The 22,391-nt window shown below is 33.2% G+C and overlaps 4 protein-coding genes across 5 annotated transcripts; all 4 read left to right on the top strand.

Moving 5' to 3' along the window:
• On the top strand, nucleotides 5,584–6,041 carry LOC108660980. The gene has a single exon (XM_018116359.1). The coding sequence runs from the start codon at nucleotides 5,607–5,609 to the stop codon at nucleotides 5,730–5,732; it is 126 nt and encodes a 41-aa protein (XP_017971848.1). The 5' UTR covers nucleotides 5,584–5,606; the 3' UTR covers nucleotides 5,733–6,041.
• On the top strand, nucleotides 5,599–6,840 carry LOC18607738 (bZIP transcription factor 11). Its single transcript, XM_018116358.1, has one exon. It carries the CDS (start codon nucleotides 5,936–5,938, stop codon nucleotides 6,419–6,421), a length of 486 nt encoding a protein of 161 aa, XP_017971847.1. The 5' UTR covers nucleotides 5,599–5,935; the 3' UTR covers nucleotides 6,422–6,840.
• Nucleotides 13,508–18,613, top strand: LOC18607737 (chaperone protein dnaJ 10). 2 transcript variants are annotated; one of them, XM_007042052.2, is made up of 10 exons: nucleotides 13,508–13,627; nucleotides 13,980–14,085; nucleotides 14,470–14,529; nucleotides 14,858–14,940; nucleotides 15,842–16,007; nucleotides 16,137–16,266; nucleotides 16,746–16,904; nucleotides 17,022–17,194; nucleotides 17,968–18,048; nucleotides 18,246–18,613. In XM_007042052.2, exons 2-10 carry the CDS (start codon nucleotides 13,999–14,001, stop codon nucleotides 18,324–18,326), a joined length of 1,020 nt encoding a protein of 339 aa, XP_007042114.2. In that variant the 5' UTR covers nucleotides 13,508–13,627; nucleotides 13,980–13,998; the 3' UTR covers nucleotides 18,327–18,613. The 2 variants fall into 2 exon arrangements, with proteins under 2 accessions (XP_007042114.2, XP_007042113.1); XM_007042051.2 differs by having other exon boundaries at nucleotides 13,509–13,627; nucleotides 13,983–14,085.
• Nucleotides 20,373–22,198, top strand: LOC18607736. Its single transcript, XM_007042050.2, has 3 exons — nucleotides 20,373–20,679; nucleotides 21,078–21,133; nucleotides 21,723–22,198. Exons 1-3 carry the CDS (start codon nucleotides 20,601–20,603, stop codon nucleotides 21,840–21,842), a joined length of 255 nt encoding a protein of 84 aa, XP_007042112.1. The 5' UTR covers nucleotides 20,373–20,600; the 3' UTR covers nucleotides 21,843–22,198.

Raw genomic sequence — 22,391 nt, 5'->3', positions numbered from 1 at the left:
GAAGGTATGGCTCACCAAACGTCCAAGGCAGTAATATCAATCAAAGCTTGAAATGGGATGAAATTGTCAAAACAACCAGTCATCTTCAATTCGGCAATCCCTATCCACACCTTTTATTGGGTATACAAAATTAAGTTGAACAAACTCGCCATGGCATCTTGCACATTGAGGACCAAATACCCAGATTATACCCAGAGGCGTAGGGGAGGAGAGCTAGTGGGCCCTCGTCCTCTAACAATTTAAAAATTTTTATATTTTATTCTTATTTTTTAAAATTTTATAATTTTACATTTATAAAAATTTTAAATTTTTTTCAACATATTTTATGTTTTTAAAATTTTACTTTTATAATATTTTTTCGTTTTATGATATACTTTACAACAATTAATCAATAATTATTTTAATAGATTTATTTTTGTAAGAATTGAATTTCAGATTTAATGAAAATGTAATAGAGTTATTCATTTTTGACAAATCTTTGAACTCTCAAAATGATTTTGAATAGTTTGATATTGAAAGTATTTGCAATATTATAAATAAATATTACCTTGATGATTTAAATGATAAAATATATTTAAGCTATCAATTGGATTTATTCAAATTTGATTTTTTTATAATCAAGTTTTGAATAAGGTATCTATACTTTTTGAGCTATGTAAAGTATAGAAGAAAACGAGAATATTAAAAATTTACTTCCTTATTAACAAATTGTTTCGGTTTGTCTTGATTCTTTCAATTTTCACTATAATATCATATCATACATTTTTTGCTATAAAACTCATTAAGAACAAAACTCATAATAATATATTTAATTATTTTTTTAAAAAATTATTAATCATTTTTATTGAAAAAGAAATCATTTGATACTTTAACATTGATTCAATAATAGATGTTTTCAATTTTATAAAAGATAGTTGACATCAATTAAAGATATCCAATCTTAACATGCAATAGTTATTAAAAAATACTTTATTTTGTACTTAACAAGTATTTGAAATTATTTATATAATTTCACATAAATTTTTTTCATCTAAGTTATTTTATATTTTTGTCCAACATTAAATTTCTAATATATAACTATTTTATAAACATTATTTTTACCCCAAACACAAAATTTTAACTCCACCATTGATTGTCCCGTTCTCCCCGAACTTTGTAGTTGTACCCAACACTGAAGAAAAGCTAGCGAATATATTTATCATCATCCATTGGTTAAACCTAAACGTTTATTGTTCATTCAAAAGCTGCTGCCGCTGCTGCTGCTTTTTTAGTCGAATAAGTCTTATATTACTAGTATCTGCATTGATGGTACTGCTGGATGTGCAGATGAAGGTGCATTTATTATTATTTTAGTTGCCAAAAGATACTAAGGCTAAACATGGTTGCTGCAAAGAGTGAAACACTTTTCCAAGTGAATATATGCGGAATACTAGAGCAACTTGAGAAAAGAAAACTTAATCTATACCAGAGAATTTCCTAAGGACAATGTTCCACTCCAACTCATCAGTATCTGTAAAAGAATAGTAGAACGTTTAAATCATTGATAATGACATAACAAATTTGCAAAAACATCCACCAGGCAATCAGGTAACATATTCCATCCAAGCCACCCCAAATAGAAAGCAGATGAAAAGGGGAAAAGAAGGTATGTATGTGGAAACGAAGCAGGGTAAAATACTGGGTTTTTTTTATCTCGGGGGCAGGGTGAGGGCAGGCCGACCAAAGTGGCAAACTTGAACAGGTACCATGTCGAAAAAGAAGAAGGGGCAAATCCAAAACACTCACAACTAAAGTATGAATGCATCATTACGAGTGTTGATCTTGCTCACAATGATATGGGATTAACCCTTTGCATGCTAAAGCAAATTCATTATTAGAATCAAAGCATCATTGGATCGGTGCAGCCGTGCAAGTACCTACCTCTCTTTCTCAAGTGGGAAAGCATTGGGTGCCAGTTGCCCCTCATGCATGTCAAAAGCAAATTCAGTAGTAATTTCAGAAATAGGAAACTTATCATTGGACACAGAACTGATACAGAGCTACACTTGATCTGGTGTCTGTTTGGAGCAAGGCAGTGGCCTCAGTTTTAGTAGGGCAAGCATTGTCAATTTGGTGTCTTTGAGAATGCCTTGGGCTCAGTCCAGTTGATAAAGTTCAAAGCGACAAAACCCAATCTGGATCTTCCTCCCATTTGGGTCTCGAAACTCGCAAAAGCCCAGATAAACTAAACCTTGCGCCTCCAACGGTCCAACCTCTTCTTCTCCCCTCTCGTTTTTCAGTCGAATGGTTTCACTTAGGAAAGCTTGCTCCCTTTCTTTCAAATAAGTATTTCATGTTAATACTATATAGTTAATGCATGAAAAAGAGAAGCAACAAAAAAGAAAAAAAGGGGTTATCTTTATATTGAACAAAACACTTTTGAAGGTCAAAAGTAGATGGAAGCATTTTTAAATGTTATATTCAATTAGTTTCATTGCATTAAGACAATAACAGTGAACATATTGTCATTAGGAATTGAGACATGCACGATACACTTGATTTTTCACCTACGCAAATTCTAGCGAATTTGCACGAGGGGAGAGGAAAAAAGAAGAAAGAAATAAAGAAAAAAAAAAGCGGAAAGAAAAAACAGAAGCAGTTTATCAACTATATTTAGGGAGCTGACCCAATCTGTCTAAAACCAACGAATTTCGGCATCAAAGACCCAGTGCATTCATTTTCGTCTTTGGGCCGGCTACGCACTAATTATTTCTTCACCATGAAGTTAACTGGAACCTTCAACCGAAGATAATGACATTTCATACATATAAATAAAAAAACATACAATTACTTAATTATCTGAACGAATTAAGTAATAATAAAAAGAAGTTATTTCGTATCGATCAGTATGGAATGTTTGGTATTTTATTTAATTTAAAATATAAAAATATCATAATTTAATTAAATAATTAATTGTAAAATAAGAATCAATAGTAAAAAGACTATAAGAGTTTATTTGACTTGATTTTTTTCTAATTTAAAAGTTATTATAAAATTTTTATGAAAAGTAATAATTTTTAAAATTAGGTTAAAGTTGTTTAGTAAATTTTCTTTATAAGTTTTTTTTATAAGTTATAATTTTGATTAAAATTATTGTAGAGGGTATTTTTTTATAACAATATTGTAATTATATTTTACAAATGAGGATATTTTGAAATAAAAATAAATTTTTTTTTATATTTTTAAAAGAAGATAAAAGAAAGCTCATCACATGAGCTTTTTCTGAAATTTTTTTTTTAATTATTTTCTTTTAACTTTTCAAAATTTATATTTGATCTTACTTTTGTTTTTAAGAGATAGAAAAATTGAAAAAAAAAAACCACACAAAACAAGCACTAAATCTTATATATTTTATCGTATAACCAATAATCCAAATAAATAGGCTGAGTTGCAATTAGCCAAGTTGTTCCATCACGGATTATTAAACATTTAATGAATAATTGATTTGTACTTGCATTATCTTTAATTGCCAAAGTCAGCAGCAGCACCGCCCTGTGACGAGTTCTGGGGCCATAAAATGTTGTGATTAGCATATTTTCTTGTCTAAGTTTACTGTTTTGGCTGCCAACTTTTAAGCTAAAAGATAGTATTATTTCATCATAAGCACAACTTTTTTTCCAATTGAAATTTCTAAATTTTTCGTTCCTCTTTGCGCTAAGGCTGATGAGAATCACAGTGGCCTATATTTTGGAAGACGGATTTGCGCTATGAACATTGAACATGTAATGTGGAATCAAAGGGTAGTTTAGACAAATTGTATACTAATCGTGCAAATTAATATTAAAGAGCTTCGGTGGGAAGCTCAGAGTCCAAAATCAGTACGTATGAAATTAATTAAAAATTAATAAAAATGAACGGACAGAGCTACATCCCTAGATTTTGGTACTGTCCCAAAGTGAGTCGTGTCGAAACATCATCGATCCAGCAAAAGAGAGCTGCTGCTGGTACAGGCTTTTTGTGAAAAATAGGTAACATTTGGGAAGTGTGTGCCATCGTGGGCTGCTTTTCTCTAGGACTAGTAAAACCCTTTGATTAGATTTTTGTTTTTAAAAAATTCAAATATTTGTTCTTCACTCACCTGATTTTAAGAGCACCCTAACGGTTCAGAATTTTTTATTTTCAAATTGATTGGTGATTAAAGGTTTATGTCATTTGAGAAAGTCATTTTTTAGTATTATATATAGTTCAAGATCTGATAAAATTTTTACATTCGCACACATGAATTGTAAGATTAAAAATGTTAACTTATTATCATTTGTAACATTTAATTATTTTTTATTTATTCGATATGAGATTGAAATATTTTATTTATTATTTTTAAATATTTGACGTGATTTATATATATTTATTTTCTTTTAAGATATCAATGAGAAAATCTAAAAAAGAGAAGGTAAGAAATTTGAGAAAATAAAAAAAAGGTGATAAAATCAACAAGCAATTGGAATGTAAATAGTAGTAGTATCGTTTTTAGCACAAAATTATTGTCTTACTCCTTGTCTACTTCAAACAAGGTATCAATAATTGGGCACACCATTGCAAATTCTCAAACAATGGGTGAAAAGCACAGGTTTATCATTTATGTATGTATATCATTCTTTATTAAATCATAAAAAAGTCTTTTTCTTTGATGTGGACACTAATCTTTTATAAGATATTATTCACATGAAACTATATGTTACATAATCAATTAGACTTTCCAATCAATTTTATCTTATAAATGGCAACAATTTCATCTAGAAACTAAAAAATTTACTATTTTTTTTCAAGAGTTTCAATTTCATTTTTTATTTTTCCTTGTTCTGTTTTTGGGGTGAGCCATCAATTATCTACCTTGAATTTGTACCATTTGCATGTTGCTGCCTTGACGGTATCAGCTTGATGGATTTACCTACAGCTACCCACCATGATGTAAACTGGGATAGTTGGTTCCCAGCTGGATCTGGCTAGTTGTGAGCCCTTCTCTCTCTCTCTCCCCCACCTCACATGTCCCATCAACTTTTTTCAACAAACTTTTTTCGCTCAGAGGAGATTCCAAACCTCTTTTTTTCTCTGCCCTTAGCTTTATTTTTGCTCATTTTCTCAATATAAGATTTTTCTCTTTTTCTGTTTTGCATTTTCCCTATTTTTTAAATCAATTTTTCATCAACTTGCTGGTCTTTTTTTCTTCTATAAATCGGCCTCCATTTCACTTACGTAACTCTTCTACTTTTCCTCCCCTTCCTTATCAGTCCTCTACCATATCTCTTCTAGATTCCTCTTTGATAGATTTTTTTTTTCTCTGATATGTGTCTAAGGTTCCAGCTTTGAACTCAAGCTGTTCTTCTGTTCTTTCCTCTGATCCAAAACCAAGTTCTGGGTTTTTCTTGTCGAACTCAAAGTTGAGTTTGTTGGGGGTTCAAAATCCGTTACCCATCATCTGATTTTTCTTCTGGAGCTTCTGGGTTGGTGGTTTTGAGGCTGTTTCTAGCAGCATCAAGTCAAAGTTTTTTTTTTTTTATTTCCAAGGAGAGGTTTTTTTAAGAGCAATATCTTCATGCTCAATCTTTTGTTCTTGATGTTTGAGATTCATGTCTCCAATTCTCAGTGAAATCTTTCTTTCTGGGTTTATGATAAATTCTACATTCATTCGCAGGACCCATCTCGTTCAATCCTTCTCAGTTGTTTTTCTCTACTGGTTGTATTACGTTTCATGATTTTGGCTTTAATCTCTGCTACCTAGTCTATAATATATAAATAAAATTACTACTGGTACTACTGCTACTATCTATCTGCATTATTTTTCTTTATTAGGGGTGTTTTTATTGTCTTTTGGGTCCTGCTATTATCATCTCTCTCTTGATTTACTCTCTCTGCGTTGCAAAAATTAAAAAATCTGTCCAAGTTATCTGCAATTTCCATGGCTTCCTCTAGTGGCACATCTTCGGGGTCATCAACTTTGCTACAAAACTCAGGGTCTGAGGAGGACCTGCAGGCATTGATGGATGAAAGGAAAAGGAAGAGAATGATATCAAACAGAGAATCAGCAAGGAGGTCCAGGATGAGGAAGCAGAAGCATTTGGATGATCTCATGGCTCAGGTAACTCAGCTGCGGAAAGAGAATCATCAGATCATCACAAGGATAAACATCATCACCCAGCATTACCTGAATGTTGAGGCTGAGAACTCAGTGCTTAAAGCTCAAGCCAACGAGCTTAGCCACAGATTGCAGTCTTTGAATGAGATCAACAGTTACTTGAATGCAAACAATGGCAGTAATTTTGATGCTGAAGATGCAACAAGCCTTGCTTTCACTGAACCTGCTGACAGCTTCCTTAACCCATTCAATTTGGCCTACTTGAATCAGCCTATCATGGCCTCTGCAGATAACATGTTTCACTATTAATCCCATGAGCTTATTGGAGTTCAGTCAAAAGGGAGGAAAGATTAAGAGAGATGAGGAGTCCTTTTTAAATTTTTTGTTTTTTTTGTTTTGGTTCAGAGTCCTTTTTAAGATAATGTTATCAGTAGGGAGTGGTGAGAAATAAGGTATGTGTAGGACAGTTGGACTGTGCTTATTGGGTTGTTGAAGACTTGGTATGTAAATGGGGTTGAATTATAAGTATGTGATGCAAGCCCAATGAATGTATTTGGGGGTTTAGTATAAAATAAAATAAATTTGTGAAGAAAGCTTTTGTTATGGGTAGTTTCAACTTCTCCTGTGAAAGCTCTTGTAGTTGACATCAATTCTTTTGTTTGACTGATCTCCTGCAAATATCAAAGAGCTTAAAAATGATGGCTTCCTGCATAATAATGTTTGACGGATACCACACTTTTTGTTTTGCATCATTTCTCTTCTACTGATAACAGTTTGAGTATATTTTACAGCCAGTCCTTGTTTTACTTGAATGGATTTGACAAATTTGAACCGGAAAAGACTTCTCTACTTGTCGATGGTGACCCCTTTGTTTTTTTCTGATTGATTGAACAGTCAATACTCTTCATTTGCTCTAAGAATGTTGTAAACTAATGGAATCTCAACTGCTCTAATTATTTCCAATGAGATAATTTCCAGTTGAGTTCATCCTCCAATTCCTTGACCCTTATCATACAATAAATGCAGTCAAAATTCCCATCAGTCAAAATGTTCAAGAGGAGAAGTACTTTAATTAGCATTACTTGCTAAGTTGCTCCCAAGCTCAAATGACCTCAACCTCACTTGTTATCCTAAGAGTGGCAATTGAGAATCAGAGAAAGGACCATGAATTGTAGCACTGACAACTCCTGAAAGGAGCAAATTGCATGAAGGTTTAAGTAACAAGAACCATGTTTTCTCCCTTGTGGGAGCGAGATCGAGATGCAGTTGCAGGGTGTAACCCTTTGAAAAAAGGAGAACAATCAAACATTTACAGCCTGTTTTGTCTCTCTCATGTCCTTGGAACACCAGATGAAAGCTACTTCTGGTCGCAACCAAATTAACTTGGAATAATTTCAGCTCCTGGACCTAGTATGTCTGCACATGGTTCTTAGCAGCAACATGCAAATTAAACCAAATAACAGGTTGAGCTGACCGATTCTTCATTTCACCCGTGTGTTTTTTAGTATCAAATTTTAGAGTAATTACAAATCAGAAAGGCTAGTTAGAAAAGATACTATAGTAATTATCTATTGCCATCGTGAGATCAGAATTGTTCAATGCGTGTGGAAAGAGAAACAAAGGAGAGAAACAAGAGACATCCCATCGGATTGGAACACGAAAAAAGAAGGACAAAAGCCGATTACATATCAAAAATTATACAGGTAAAGCTACAAGAGTGATGGAAAGATAGATTTAAAGGAAGAAGAAAAAACATAAAAAAGTAATGGGATGAAAAAGTTAAGAAAAAGAGAAATGATTTCTTAAGAGGTTTGTAGTGGGAGTGCTCTTGCATTTTCCTTGAAAACTAGTCGCACGTGCAGGGGGACAATGTCTTCAGTACAAGAACTTAAGCACGTGATAACTGTAAAATGAAGTTACAATTGAGTCTAATATATTAATTCTCCAAGGTTTCCCTGTTCCAATCTCAAAATAAACAATGGGGTTCCGTTTGGCTTTCCCAGGAAATCCAGCTTCAATATGTTTCGACTCTCATTAAGCAGATGAGTTCGATCATATTTCTCAAGAATTATTTGATTGTAACAAAAATTTCGATCCGTAATTTTATTTTTTTGATTAAAAAAAGAAGAGGGTTTTTGTTGAATTACAGCTTTTCTCTATCTGTATCACAATGCTTGGTGGGGAAACTCGCTAAGTAGAAAGAAAGAAAGAAGATGGAGCAAAAGTTGGGGAGTGTTGGAGACTTATAAAAAAAAAGACATGAAGGAAAGCAGAATGGTGTTTTTGTTTTGGATCTGTGGACAAATCATAATGGAAGCCTTTTCTTTCATTTCCTGTTGATGCCTGTATGTCCTTATTAACTCGTATAAACAGACAGCCACTAAGCACCCAACAGGTCGAAAAAGGAAATTTGAGCTAAGCACTTTATTAAAATGGAGTAAAAGCCAAAAGGAGGGGAACTTGGGCAGATGGGCTCCAATAAACCTGATATTGTTTTTATAGAGAGAAGGAAAAAAAAAACATAAAGGCTCTAATTTCCTTAAGATTCCCATAACTTTTGGCACTTCAATTCCATCTCACGAGTATAACTTGAAAACCAACAAAACAAAATAATTGAACATCCCTCTTTTGCAAAGGTCACTTGACAATTGCATATTTGTCCTTGTAATACCACAAAAACATTGCAATTAAGGGACAAAGGCTGCCATGATTTCAGTCACAGTATCATGTTTTCAATCATGGTTCCGTAAGCACTTGTGAAACTAAAGCAGTTGTTTGCCCTAATCTCTTCGTCAAGTGGTAGCTAGCTAGTGGTAGTACCATGTTAGGCAGTCAATAATCAAAAGAAAAAACCACAAGAGAAAAGTATTTTTAGCAGCCCTTTGAAAATGACTTTGTCACGTTTGTGTCAAGTTGTGTCTCTTAACAAATCAAAGTGGAGTGGGCTTGGCGTAGGACTTAGGAGCTACTACTAACACTTGTCAAAATTCAATAAGAAATTAAATAGAAACATTTAACAACAATTATGTTAAAGTTTAGTTTAAGGATTATTAATTAATAATCATAATAATCACATGCTTTGGAACTTTTTCTAATGTCAATTTGTCATAATACCTATTACTCGGTAATAAAAATATCAATTAAATGGCACATGTATTAAAAAAAGTAAAGATTCATATGTTTTAGTACTTGTTTGATTTTATTTTTTTTTATTTATTTATTTTTTAAAAGTAAAAATTGAGTCAAATAAGATTTTAAGGAACTCTTAAAAAATAAATTTTTTAAAAAATAAAATATATATATAAAAAAAACTTTAAAAGCTTCCTCTTATCTTTTTTTAAAAACACGTCAACTTTATTAGGAGCTTTTCTGGACATTAGCAATTGTGGTCTTGGTATTTAGCAATAAAAATTACGTAATTTAAAAAAAAAAAAAGCACATCAACTTTTTAGGAAAATTTTTCTTTTTGTTCCAAAAATGTCCTAATTTATTAAAAATAATCTCACATTACCTTCTCAAAAAATATCCCCTCTCTCAATCAATTATTTGTGGAACTCTTTTTTTTATGATTTATATTAATTATAAAATTTATGTTATGTAAAAATACTTTTTATATTTTTAAACATTTATTTTAAATAAATAAAAAAATAAAGTTAACTTTTTTTCATTGTGAACCAAAAAAAATCATGACTAATATAAAGTTATTTATTAAATGCTCTTTATAGTAATTTTATTCAAAATTAAATCTTATATAAGTTGTTTTTTAAATAATTTATCTATTCAAACAGTTTTAATTTAATTTTAAAAAATTATTATTTTTCATATCATAATGACTTAATTTTAGACTAAAAAAAAATTACAGACCAAACAGGTTCTTTGTTGAATTTCATTCCGTGAATGGGTAACATTCATTTTTTGAATCGAAGAAAAAGATAATGAAAAAGTACTTTTTTGTTACAATTTTACCTTCTTAAATAAATTAACTAAGATGAGAAAATAAAATAAATGTTCTATAAAGTACTTATATATATATATAAACAATGTTGCGGGGACCAATCTCCCTCCTGTCTCTAGAGGGCCAAGACTTCATTAATAGATACTACAAAAATATAGGTTATTATCCAAGAATTAATTCTCGTCAGTGGAATTTTGTCGATAAAACTCTAATGATTTGGTTTAAAGCATAAAAGAAAAAAAATAATGATGGAATACCAACAAAATGTGATTAGTTATAGATTGATTTGTAATTAATTAAGTAAAGATCATATTTTTAATAATGAGACATTCTATATAATTTAATATTTGCCTGTGAAATTACATTTTACGTGGCCTAAGAGAAAACCATTGGGTGGTTGGAGAAAACTTTTCTCGTAAAAAAGCAAAAGAACGTAGAAATTCATTATGTAGAATCTTGTTTTAATGGATGGATGATCCAGAATTAGTACGTACAATTTGGAATAGAGAAAGAAAATTCCCAACCGATTTTTGGTTTCCATGACTGGCAAAACCTAACAAAGAAAAAGGTTCAACATCCCACTATATTTTTTCTTTTCTTTTCAAAATACTCAACAAATATTTAGTTAACTTTGCCAAAAGGAAATCAAAGAAAAAGAAAAAGAGAGCATCACACAGAAGAAAAGAAACCCTAATTTTTATGTATATTTCCTTTTTTCACATTTACTTTCTCATGTATGACCATTGAACCAAACACATTAAATCATTATCAACTTTCTTCCTTATTGTGTTCTTTCTTATTAAGGAAAGCAGCCCGAAATTGGGTGAGAAGGGGTTAATTAAGAGACTACTCTAAATTAATCTATCTTTCTTGCACCAATGGAACCTCAACAAGTGATTTTATTATGGATGTAAACATCATTATTTCATAGTTATTCCACTAAATGCTTGACAAGTAAAGAAAGAGTACCAGAAAGTCGGTGAGTGTAGGCTGGGTGGTATCCATTTCTAGTCTTAAAACCTAAAAAGAAAAAGAGGAAATTAAATAAAGGAAAAAAAAGAGGTTATTGTACTTGCATATTAGAACATACCCGTAGCTTTAAAGAGGGAACAAAGATGATGAAATCTCTTGTCTTGCCTTGCCTTTTTCTTTTTTGGATTTCGTTGCATGCTTAAAAAAAATAAAATAAAATAAAGAAGAATTCAAGGGAAGGGGTGGCATTTAAGTTAGATGCTGAGAGCATGTGGCCAGCCATGTTTTTGTATGGCTCACATGAGCTGAGGAAAAGGTGTCTTGGTGATCTTGGTTTTGTTTAGTGGGTGAGATTTAAGTATTAAATGGAAAAAATTAACGTGGATCAAAACTTTGTTAGGGTGATGATATTTGGTAGGTAGTGAGCCAAGACTTTGTCGACCCTTTTAAAAATTAAGACTATAATTGATTACATTAATTTAACGACAAAGGAAGGGGCTTTGATTGAGAATGATGTCTTATTAGTTGAGCATGAACGGTGGGTGTTAATGACATCCTAATTAAATATTAAGCATATCATTAAGAGAGAGAAAGAGTTAGAGAGAGCTTGAGGGTCAAGACAGAGAACTTGCTTTTGAATTAATATTTGTCGCAAATAAATTTGAAAAATTTTAAGAGAAAGAAGGTTTTAAAAATGAGAGTTTTTTCATTTATATTTATCGATGAAATATTGATCAGATATCAATTATTCAGTTGAGAGTATAATATCAATAGATGTTACTGATGGAATGAAAATAATCGATAAGTGGTTGGTGGTGTCGATGGAATGTTAATAATATGGGTCGAGATACTTTAACTTTTGTTTAGTTTATGGTCATCCTTGATATGAACCCGATAAAATCACCAAATGATTGCTATGTACACCAGTACCATTGTGAAGTTAAGATCATTTTACCCTTTGTTTTTTTTTTTTTTTTGAAAAGCATTAAGATCATTTTACTAAAAAAAGTTACAAAATAAATGATTAAAAATTGAGTGTAACAATTTTTCCATACTATTCATTAAGTGCAAAGTTTGAATATTTCACATTTTAAATCTTTAAAACATAGTAAATCTGTTACGTTAAAGGACAAAAGAGGGAATTCCTTTTTTATTTTAATGCATCAATGTTCCAAATTTCCTTATCTAGCTTTGGGAATATGAACTTGTTAGTGGCCTTGTAGTGGACAATCGAATTTCAATCAAGCATCCGAAAGGTATTGATTGTGCTTGACATGGATAATATTCCCTTGTCTTTCAAAGAGTTAGGCCACCAATTTGAATATAGAACATGAACCTCCCAATCTTCCAACTAACATGCATCCGGCACATCCACAAGTTCTGATGTAGACATAAAACAGTATGATGTGCTGATATTCAAAGATTCCCAGGTATTCAACTGCCTTGAGTACTATTTTTTCCACATTTTCTCAGGGAGGAAAGCCCACTTGCAACTACTTTTAAACCAGCCATCACACGCGAAAACTATGCCCTACTTCTTCAATGGCATGTATACTTTTTATTTCTAAATTAATCAAGTAAATCATTTGCCATACGGCTTCTAATTTCTCCAAGTGTTCAACAACTTGGTCTTTTTCATGCGTGGAAGAGCAAAAATTAATTACAATGCCCCAAGAAACGACATTTCATAAATAGATGAGAACGACATACACTTTATCCACTTTTTCTCTCTATTTTGTACATAAAGGCGCATATGCGCACATATAATAATCAAAGAGATCTGAAATAGATAATTTTTTTTTAATGATATCCTGAAAACCTTCTCGTAACCGGCTGCTTCTGCTGAATATTACCAAGAGACAGCCATGTCTTCAGAACCTTAGATCTAATCATGGGTCGTGGCCTAAGGAGAGCTCTGGGAAAATCTAGACATGGGCCTTTCATGGTTGGCCCAATTCATAATTGGTTTATGGATGTAAGCCATAGGCCCAATAAAATTCAGAGCCTGCCTCGGATATATTTGCTAAGACCCATAATCAGGCTGGCTCGAAGCTCCTGGGAACCCAAGCACAAAGCAGGGCGTGAACCCTAGAAGGGGGTCCATTTGGGCCCTCGATTAAACTTGAATGATATTTCAGAGTATGAAAATGGAATATAAGCAAAATGCCAGAATTTGTAATTTCGAGTGTAATAGATCAGAAGCTCTTCCAAGTTGATTGTCGGTCTGCCATCCGAGGGAAGGAAGGACGTGTATGGCTGGTGGAAGCTTCCTTCCGAGCTTCTCTTTACAGAGAGTACAACGTCACATGTTTCCCCAAACCGATGTCGTTTCGGACGACATGCGGCGTCGTCAAGTTCGCTACTTAAATGTTATTGGCTAACACGTTTGTGCACGTGTAATGATCAAACACGCATTGACCGCCACGTAATCAATTCTATATCTGTCTTCAAGAGTGAGATTCTAGATATAAATAAATCTCCCCTTTGGTTTCTGTGTTTATTTTTTGGTCGATGAAATCCGGGTTTATATTGGTTCTTTACAAATCTTGAAGCATTTCTTAGCCAGTTCATCTCACTAGCCATAACACGTAAGTTCAAGATTCTTCTTTTTGTTTTCTTTGTCTTTCCATTTTCTTTTCTGGCTTATTGTACAGCTTCCATCATTTTGTTGTTACAGTAATTTAGAGATCTGAATTGATTCTTATAGCATATAGGGTCATAGTTTCTATCAAAATTCAACCTTTCTCAGTTTCTGTTGCTGAAAGATTCATTTATTGTCAGTTTCTGTGGAACCCTTTTGTTTATATGTAACATTTTCGTTCCTTTTCTTTTCTTGTCTTGAGAATTTTGTGATTAGTTTTCTCTTGCTTTTATTGTTGTTCTTTTCTTTATCATGAGGCTAATTAGTTGTGTTCGTGTGCCTAATTCTAATGCTAAAAGCAGTGCCAAGAGAAGACCAATGGTCAAAGACACTGCATATTATGATATATTGGGTGTCAATGTTGAAGCATCCGCAGCCGAAATCAAGAAGGCTTATTACCTCAAAGTAAGCTTCTCGTTGTATCTCTATTATCTTTAGATTTGTGGGTTTTTTTTTTGGAAACATGCATGATTTAAGAACCACACCACATTAAGATTGCAGCTTTACTTGAAGGGGAAAAGACTTTATTCCTCTGTCTGACAAGAATTAGAATTGTCTTGGTTTTTAGAAAGTATTTATGAACATTCTCAATGATACCATGATGTATAGCCTTTCTGTTTTTGGGATATGTAATCATAAAAAATGCATCTATGTTTAATATGGTTGGCCTTATTTATTTGGCTCTTTTTGGATGGAAACCAATTTTATAGGTGTCTGTTGAAAGTTTAACAAGATCTGGGTAATTATATATGTTTGGCATATATGATTTTATTATGTGGTATTTTTCAGGCAAGGCTAGTTCACCCTGATAAAAATCCTGGAGATCCAAAAGCCGCTGAAAATTTTCAGGTAAGCTATCAAATTTAACACTTTTGGAACTTTCTTATTTTCAGCATGCTGCTAGTTTGTAAGTTCTTGAAATATAATTTGTAGATTTATAGAGAAGTCTCCTAAAAGAAAAATTAAGTGAAAAGTCTGAGGTCACTGTTAGGAACTGAATCCTTAGTTCTACCACTGGTTTTTAACTACTTTCTCTTCCATTGAAATTGCCTTTCATGTTTCTTGAGTTGCCGTAATTGTCATATTGAAAGCCAAACAATGAAGAAGAACATATTTCATCATCTGCATTTGCTCTCCTCTATTTGGTACTTATTTGCACCGTTTGATATATGTGAAGGCACTTGGTGAAGCATATCAGGTTCTAAGTGATCCTGAAAAGCGTGAAGCCTATGACAAGCATGGGAAGGCAGGAGTACAACCGTAAGTTTATATGCTATAAGTTGATCTTGATTAGTTCTGTTCTCATAAAACATAGTTATTTACTTTGCCAGTTACTTCACATTCTTTAGGGTGCTTTAGGAGCACATGGTTTTGAAAAGTACAAGGACATCTGTGCACATACGCTGGCATTCCTAAATAACATTTCCATTTTTGTATGTCAAGATTTTTAAATGATGACTTCATTTATGGATATATTATGAAGATTATGAAAAAGCTGTTTAGTTGAATCTGAATTGTATTTTGACTGCTAGTTTTAGTTATAATGCTACATTTGGTATAGGCTACTGTATATTGGTTATGGGAAATAAATTTTGAATGTAAAATGGAAAATAAATGGGATTATTATTTGGTTCAATGGTGAAAGTCTAAGGCTGCTAAGTGCAAGTTAATACTTTCAAGTCTTGAGCGGAGCCCTTCATTGAAGGGAAAAAAGGTTTGTAGCTATATAAGGTGAAAGCAGGACAGAATATCCGGTAGAAGATAAGAGTGACCTACGAAGTTGCTGAAACAAATTGTTTAATTTATGCAATGTATTCCAAAAGAAGTAGCAGAATCCCAAAAAAGTTGAGAATGTAAATGGTTTAAAAGGATTCATGCAGCCTGCATTAGGGTAATTATGGTTCAGCTTAGTTGAGTATTCGTATCTCCAATTTCTCCAAGATCTTACCTCTGACATAGATAAAACCTTGTAGAACAACCTAAAGCTATAAAGGGAGAAAAAGAAAAGAAGAAAAGTAGATTATTAGATACTCATGGTAATTCATCCATAAAATTATCTTTAGACAAAACTTGCTAGAAAGTTGTGCTTGTTGGGCTTATCCAGCAAGCTTTAATTTCTTCTTTGTGTTTGCTTAGTGTTTTTCTCTCTTTTTGATGACAGGGACGCCATGTTGGATCCTTCAGCTGTCTTTGGGATGCTTTTTGGAAGTGAATTCTTTGAAGAATATGTTGGCCAACTAGCACTGGCTTCTTTGTCGTCTGTGGAAATTGAAGATGATTCACTAGATAAGGAAGCTCGTATGCAGAAAATTCAGGAGAAGATGAAGGCAAAACTCTTTTCAGAAGTCCACCACAACCACACACCCACACCACCCCCCCCCCCCCCCCCAAAAAAAAACCTAGTTTTGTTTCAATTATAGTGAAGTTTTTGCCTTTTTCCCCTTTCTTATATGCAGGCACTTCAGAAAGAAAGGGAAGAAAAGCTCATCACAATACTGAAAAATCGCCTTCAGCCATTTGTTGAAGGTCAAACTGATGAGTTCATTAGATGGGCAAATTTAGAAGCACGGCGACTTTCAAAAGCCGGTAAACTTTTTCTTATGTTGTCCTAAACTAAAAATAGCAGAAAGGATACATACTTTATATCTTAGATATCTTTGTTGTGGAAATTTACCTTAGTCTTTTGAAAAACTAGTTAATGTTTTGATATTATATGATACTGATATTGCTCAAATATTTTTCATTAGAAGGTCTGTCAGTTTTCAAAATCTGTTCGGAAAAGTATTGTTGAATTCCAGTTAAGTTTATAATAGGTGTATGGCTTGGTCCAGCCCACTCCCAGTCAATAGTAGTAATAATTTAAGACCAATGGTCAAAAAACCATGCATGTTTGATAATTTTTTTTTTATAACCTATTTATCTTTCTACCATACAAGACTACAAGTAGTTCAGGAATTTGGTAGCTCTTTAAAACATTTCCAGGAAATCTGCTAAATAACTAATACCTTCACTTTGCTTCTGAAATATTATCATTGCCATTAATTTATATTTTCCACTGCTTTCAGCTTTCGGTGAGGCTATGCTACATACCATTGGATACATTTACACAAGGAAAGCTGCGAGGGAACTTGGAAAAGACAAGCGGTTTATGAAGGTACCCTTTTTAGCAGAATGGGTCCGAGATAAAGGCCACCGTATAAAATCACAAGTTATGGCAGCTTCAGGTACAATATTCTGCAGTTAAAGATCTAGATATTATTTAATGTCCTTTAAGACCTTTCCAAATTAATTGAACTTCAAAATTTCAAATGAACCCAGCAAGCATGTTCATCTCCTTGTAGGTGCTGTTAGTTTAATTCAAATACAAGATGAGCTGAAGAAAGCTCACGAAGGAGAAAACAAAGAAGAGAACATACTGAAAACCCTTGAAGATAAGAAGGATGCCATGCTTCAATCCCTTTGGCAGATCAATGTGGTTGATATTGAGTCAACTTTATCTCATGTCTGCTTAGCAGTGAGTTAACATATTTTCTTCCTTTGTGGTGTCTTGTGTGTGTGTGTGGATGCATAAGTAGGAAAAGATAATTGTTAGTTATGAATTTTATTGGGATAGATTCCTCCAATATCACATGGAGGGCTTTGGTACTAATTCCATCTCATAGAACCTATTATCATGAGCAAGAAATATGAGTAGGTTTCACTAATTGTATGATTTGACATAATGTTGAGACTAAAAGATAGAGAAGGTGCTGTTAATTGCATTTACTTTGTTTGCTCAGCTTCAAATGACTTTCTATAACATTCATTTAAAATAAGGATACACAATTTTTTTCCCCCTTTTCCTTCTATTGCTATGATGATGTCCTCAATGAAGTTATTCCCTTCTTTTTTCCATTCTGTACTTAAATGGTCCAACCCACTTCTATAACTTTTTAGAGGAGCTGCCAAGCATCTTTCTTGGGTTGCTTTGCCACTCTTATGGTCTTTTCCAGAACTTCAGCCATCTCTTTTATCTGCTGGACATTTAAGGTTGGTCTTGAAGCCTAAATAAATTCAACACATGACATGCTAATAGCACGTGACTGAGAAATTAACTAAAGTTATTTTCTCCTACAGATGCCAAGTGACTGAGCTTTATTGCGTATTGACATGCTGATTTTATTCAAACTCACTTTATCTTCACTAAAGGGTTTAGGGTGTATCGCCCAATTAACTTATTGATAGATCGTAGATCAGTTGAACCAAGTTGTATTTTGAGGAAATTATCTAAATCTGTTTGTTATCCAGGTACTTAGAGACCCTAGTGTATCCAAGGATGTTCTAGTTTTACGGGCAAAAGGACTGAAAAAACTTGGAGCAATTTTTCAAGTAAGTATGACTTTCCCTTCCACAAATTAATGAGCCATACAGTCATTCCAAAGAGTTGTAATTCAGCTTGATTTTGAGTTCTGTTTCAAATTGACATAGGTGACGGGCACAGGGTGCTAGGAATAAGTAATTCTTTTTCATTTATGTTTTTGGCTCATACTCACCACAGAATTTATCTTCCATTTCTAATTTCTCAGGGAGCAAAAGCTGCTTATAGTAGAGAAAACAGCCTGCGCCGTGAAAGTGACATAGCAATAAGTGTTGGTTCCTCCTCATAGTCATCTTGATACTCGATGGATGCCCACTTGGTTTTTGATGTATATGGTGTGTTGGAAGTAATTGGGTTTTACTTTTGTCCAATGTCTTGAATGCTTGAAAAGTATGTTCATCACTGATGGTATTGATTCAACAGCATATTGAATTTTAGACAAGAATAGGAATCTTTGTGTATTTATTACTGCAGGATTAGTTTCATTGTCGTAGTAGACTGTATATGCCAATTTGTTATAGAATCAATGGTAATGAAGCTGTGTTGAAAGCAGCCAGTAACTTTTTCTGATGCTTACGTACAAGTTGCCCCTACAAATGCATATATACATCCATAGGTAATGGCAAAGCTTATCTGCAACTTGGAGGAAGAATAATTTATACAAAAGGCACACAATTGGCACCTTTTCCTTGCATCCCTTTTCCAAATCACCGTGCGGTAGTTTAAATAAGACATTATCATTAAATCTCCTGATATTCGTTTAATTATCATGGAAAGATAACCCAACCTCCCTTTGCAGAAAGATATTTATCTTCATCTGCAGCGATGAGGAAGACTATTAACTAGGACTAGCATGTCCTACCCTTCTCTCTTTTTTCTATTTATATATAAATATATATATATATATTTTCTGAAAGACACTGTCACAAACTCCACATTCGTCCATGATTTTCCATTTGTTTCCTTTTGATAAGATCAAGGATCAAATCACCTATAGGGGTTAATCCAAAAAAAATCAACCCATGAATCATAATCTTCTATTACATTAGTAAAAATCATTAGCTGAAGCTTTATATATATATATTAAAGGGGAAAAAAGTGATGCAATGATGGAACAAAAAAGAAGAAAAAGTGCAGTAACCATCCGTAAAGCAGGCGCCTTATCGGTATACACTGTCGAGAGCATGTAAAGATCAAAATCTTTTTCCAAATCCATTTTAGGTGCTTCAGCCTTGAGATGAAATAACATCACAAACATGTATCTGATATCACACTCAGAGTCCATTATAGCAGCATGCCAAGAAAGATTATAGCAGTGCAGATGATGTATACATGAACCGAACTCTCATTGCTGGTGTTAATTCAAGCCTCGAACAATACGCCAAACATATTCGATCCATGACTTCATTTATTAACCTAGTTCCATTAGGAAGTTGACCAAATATTAAGAAGAACGAGGAATTCACTTAATTTAAGGGAGGATATGCCCTGAACTCCTAACCCCACTTCCAACGAAAAAGAAAGACAAAATGGTATTTTAATGGCACAGTGCTCTTCTCTTTATTCTCCACCAGTGTCCTTTCAGTTGTATTTGGTGCGTTGTCCTTGTCGTTAAGGATAATTGAAGCCACTTAGTCATCCCACAAAATGTTATTTTAATGGCAACCTAATTAACCCCTTTAAGCACGCCCTCCCGCAAGGCCACGGAAACTCCCTCCAATGGCGACCATTTTCCCCATGTTTCCCGTTTTAGCCCTACAATACCCTCAGTTAAAACTCAAATCAGCAAGTGGAAATTCTACCTCACTTTTGGATTTCTGGATTGGATAATGTTCTTTTCTCAATCATGGTTTCCATATTTTTTACATTTAAGTTGATTGGGTAGTTTGGTCTACAAAATAATTTTAGAGTTTATATATAAATTCTATATATTATCAACAAATCAAGTATTTTCATTATATATTGAGAAAAAAATAAGTAAACAAGAAAGTAAGATGTGAAAATATAAATAGTAATATATTTTGAATTAATATATGATAAAAAAGTAATATAAAGTAAAGCTTTATCCTTTATATAAAATTCAAGCATTATAAGAAAAATGAAGCTATATTATTTTGAAGTGCTTTTTCAATTAGGAGGAATTGAGCCAATTAGGGTATTAGCTAAGTCAAGATTAGTATGTACACAGCCAGACATCAGCAAAGTGAATCCTTTGTTTTAAGAGAAGTGAGGGGTGTTTTAATGATTTCCACTAGCTTGTCACACTCATTCCTGTTACTTTAATTAACTATATAATCCACTAACCTGTTAGACTTAAGTGCCCCAACAAAAGAAAAGCAGTCTCCTTCCCCTTTTCTGCTTTTGAACTTTTAAACTAAGATTGCATTCTTTCGCAATAAAATACAATTAATTCTTCGTTCATCTCTGAGGCCGCTCTTGCTAAATACTATAATGTTGGTTGCAATATAGATAGCCCTCATTTGCTTCGATTCCCTCTTGAACGAGAAAAAAAATCGCTTTGAAAGATAAAAGAAAACACAAGGAAAAAAATTTCTGCTTAGCAATGGGTGTCATGCATCTCAAGAAGATTGTTCTACTTTTCCTCCTGGCTTCAGCTTTTCTTTTATCAACTTCTCTGGCAGGTGGGTTCTTCTATGTCTCCCTGCTGCAACTTTAATCTGCTGCAAAGTCATGCACGCTTTGTCGAATGTCGAAGCTTAACTAATAAAGAAGAACAAGTAGCTAGCTTAGTAAGATTAATTAATGACCCGACTTCAAGCTATGTCGACACTTGAGGCTAAAGACCAAGGTTTAACCTTGGATTTTAGGGTAACATGCTCGCCAGTACATATCTTTTGCGTGAAAGTCTTGTTAGGGTTTTAAGACGAATTAAAATATTCTGCATGTTCAATGACATATGTTTCATGGAATGGGTTCTTTTTCTTCTGGTAGTCTTTGTTATTATTGGCTTGAAAATGAGTGACTATATACAGAATGAGAGCTTCACCATTCACATGCTGGAATTGCCTTTTTGTTGCAGCTCGACCATCCAAGTTCGTGAACAAGTTGGCTGAGGAAGTGGATGCAGCTTTTGAGGTTTGTGTATATGGAAACTCTCATTTTACTGGTATTATATGGAACCTTGATTTGAATTCTTTCATTCTGTGGCGGTTTTCACCAACTTTAGAGACTAAAAAAGGAAGAGGAATTGTTGGCATTGGAAGATATATTCGGAGTCTTGAAAAAAACTTGCTTCTGCTTGAAGAATCGCTGACCCAAAATCAATTAGGTGTCAATTATGGCATGCACCAGTTGATTATGGTTGACAGACGTGGTCTAGTTGTTCATTGCTTGTTGCCTCTTGCCTATTGTCATTGTTTTTCTCTTTGCCATTGATTTGAAAGCTTAACCAGCTCCCTCCCTGGTGTGCGAGAGAGAAAAAAACCAGAAATCAACCTAATCCTTTAACCAAAGTCCACTTATCCACAGTAAATACTATGTTTTCTTCTCTGACAAGAAAATAAACCCAAAGTTTTACCTGCTCTGAAATATTAATCAAACCCCCTTTTCTCTCTTACGCCAAGGGTGTCTTTTTCTTTTCCCCTCCTCTTTTTGCTTTTGCCTAATATATTTATTTTTATTTATCATTATTCACTACTTTTGTTGATTCACTTTTGCATGAAAGGATGGTGGCGAAGCAACTTCTGTTCACGAAAGGCTGCTTAGAGCAAACACCAAAGACTATGGGAGATATGATCCATCACCAGCTATTGTCAAGCCTCCTTTCAAGCTCATACCCAACTGAAGGTGGTGTAGCAATGGATTAAAAAAGAGCTTGGCAGCTTTGATCACAGTAGTACTTAAATAACTGAAGGATTATCATTATGATCTACTCTCTATATACAGTAATTAATACTATATGTCATATATATATATATATATATATATATATTTATAGTACTAAGTTTTGAAACCTAAATAATTACTATGGGCTGTATAGATATCCTATTAGAACAACTTTAAGGTACGAATCTATATCATGGTGTAATGTTCACAGTGTAACATTATAATTTCAAAGTAGTAGTACTACTTCTCATGTAAATTGTGTGGATGTTGAACTTGTCTTTTTTATTTAAATATATTAAATTAGGCTTGTTTTCTTCTACATGATTATTAACCCTTTTCAGTTTCACTGTGAGCTTAGTGAAGATTATAACGTTGCAGTGAATCTACAACTTGATAATATATGACAGTAGATTCGAATTAATTTTGTGTAATCTATTACTTAGTTATATATGAAATATACTTTTCAAAGGAAAAAATTAATAATCTTTAATCGTTTTAAGAATAAGCG

Source organism: Theobroma cacao, chromosome 2, assembly GCF_000208745.1.
Source record: "Theobroma cacao cultivar B97-61/B2 chromosome 2, Criollo_cocoa_genome_V2, whole genome shotgun sequence".
NCBI lineage: Eukaryota > Viridiplantae > Streptophyta > Magnoliopsida > Malvales > Malvaceae > Theobroma > Theobroma cacao.
Note: the sequence above shows the minus strand (reverse complement) of the source record. Positions and strands in the feature narration are given on the sequence as shown.

Excerpts from the sequence above, each read along its gene's own strand:
- LOC18607737 (XM_007042052.2), top strand. The coding sequence starts at position 13,999 with ATGGTCAAAGACACTGCATATTATGATATATTGGGTGTCAATGTTGAA. Across the intron at positions 17,195-17,967 it reads TATCTCATGTCTGCTTAGCA|GTACTTAGAGACCCTAGTGT; the intron begins GTGAGTTAACAT and ends TTTGTTATCCAG. Across the intron at positions 18,049-18,245 it reads AACTTGGAGCAATTTTTCAA|GGAGCAAAAGCTGCTTATAG; the intron begins GTAAGTATGACT and ends CTAATTTCTCAG.
- LOC18607736 (XM_007042050.2), top strand. The coding sequence starts at position 20,601 with ATGGGTGTCATGCATCTCAAGAAGATTGTTCTACTTTTCCTCCTGGCT. Across the intron at positions 20,680-21,077 it reads TTTATCAACTTCTCTGGCAG|CTCGACCATCCAAGTTCGTG; the intron begins GTGGGTTCTTCT and ends TTTTTGTTGCAG. Across the intron at positions 21,134-21,722 it reads AAGTGGATGCAGCTTTTGAG|GATGGTGGCGAAGCAACTTC; the intron begins GTTTGTGTATAT and ends TTTGCATGAAAG.
- LOC18607738 (XM_018116358.1), top strand. The coding sequence starts at position 5,936 with ATGGCTTCCTCTAGTGGCACATCTTCGGGGTCATCAACTTTGCTACAA.
- LOC108660980 (XM_018116359.1), top strand. The coding sequence starts at position 5,607 with ATGTCTCCAATTCTCAGTGAAATCTTTCTTTCTGGGTTTATGATAAAT.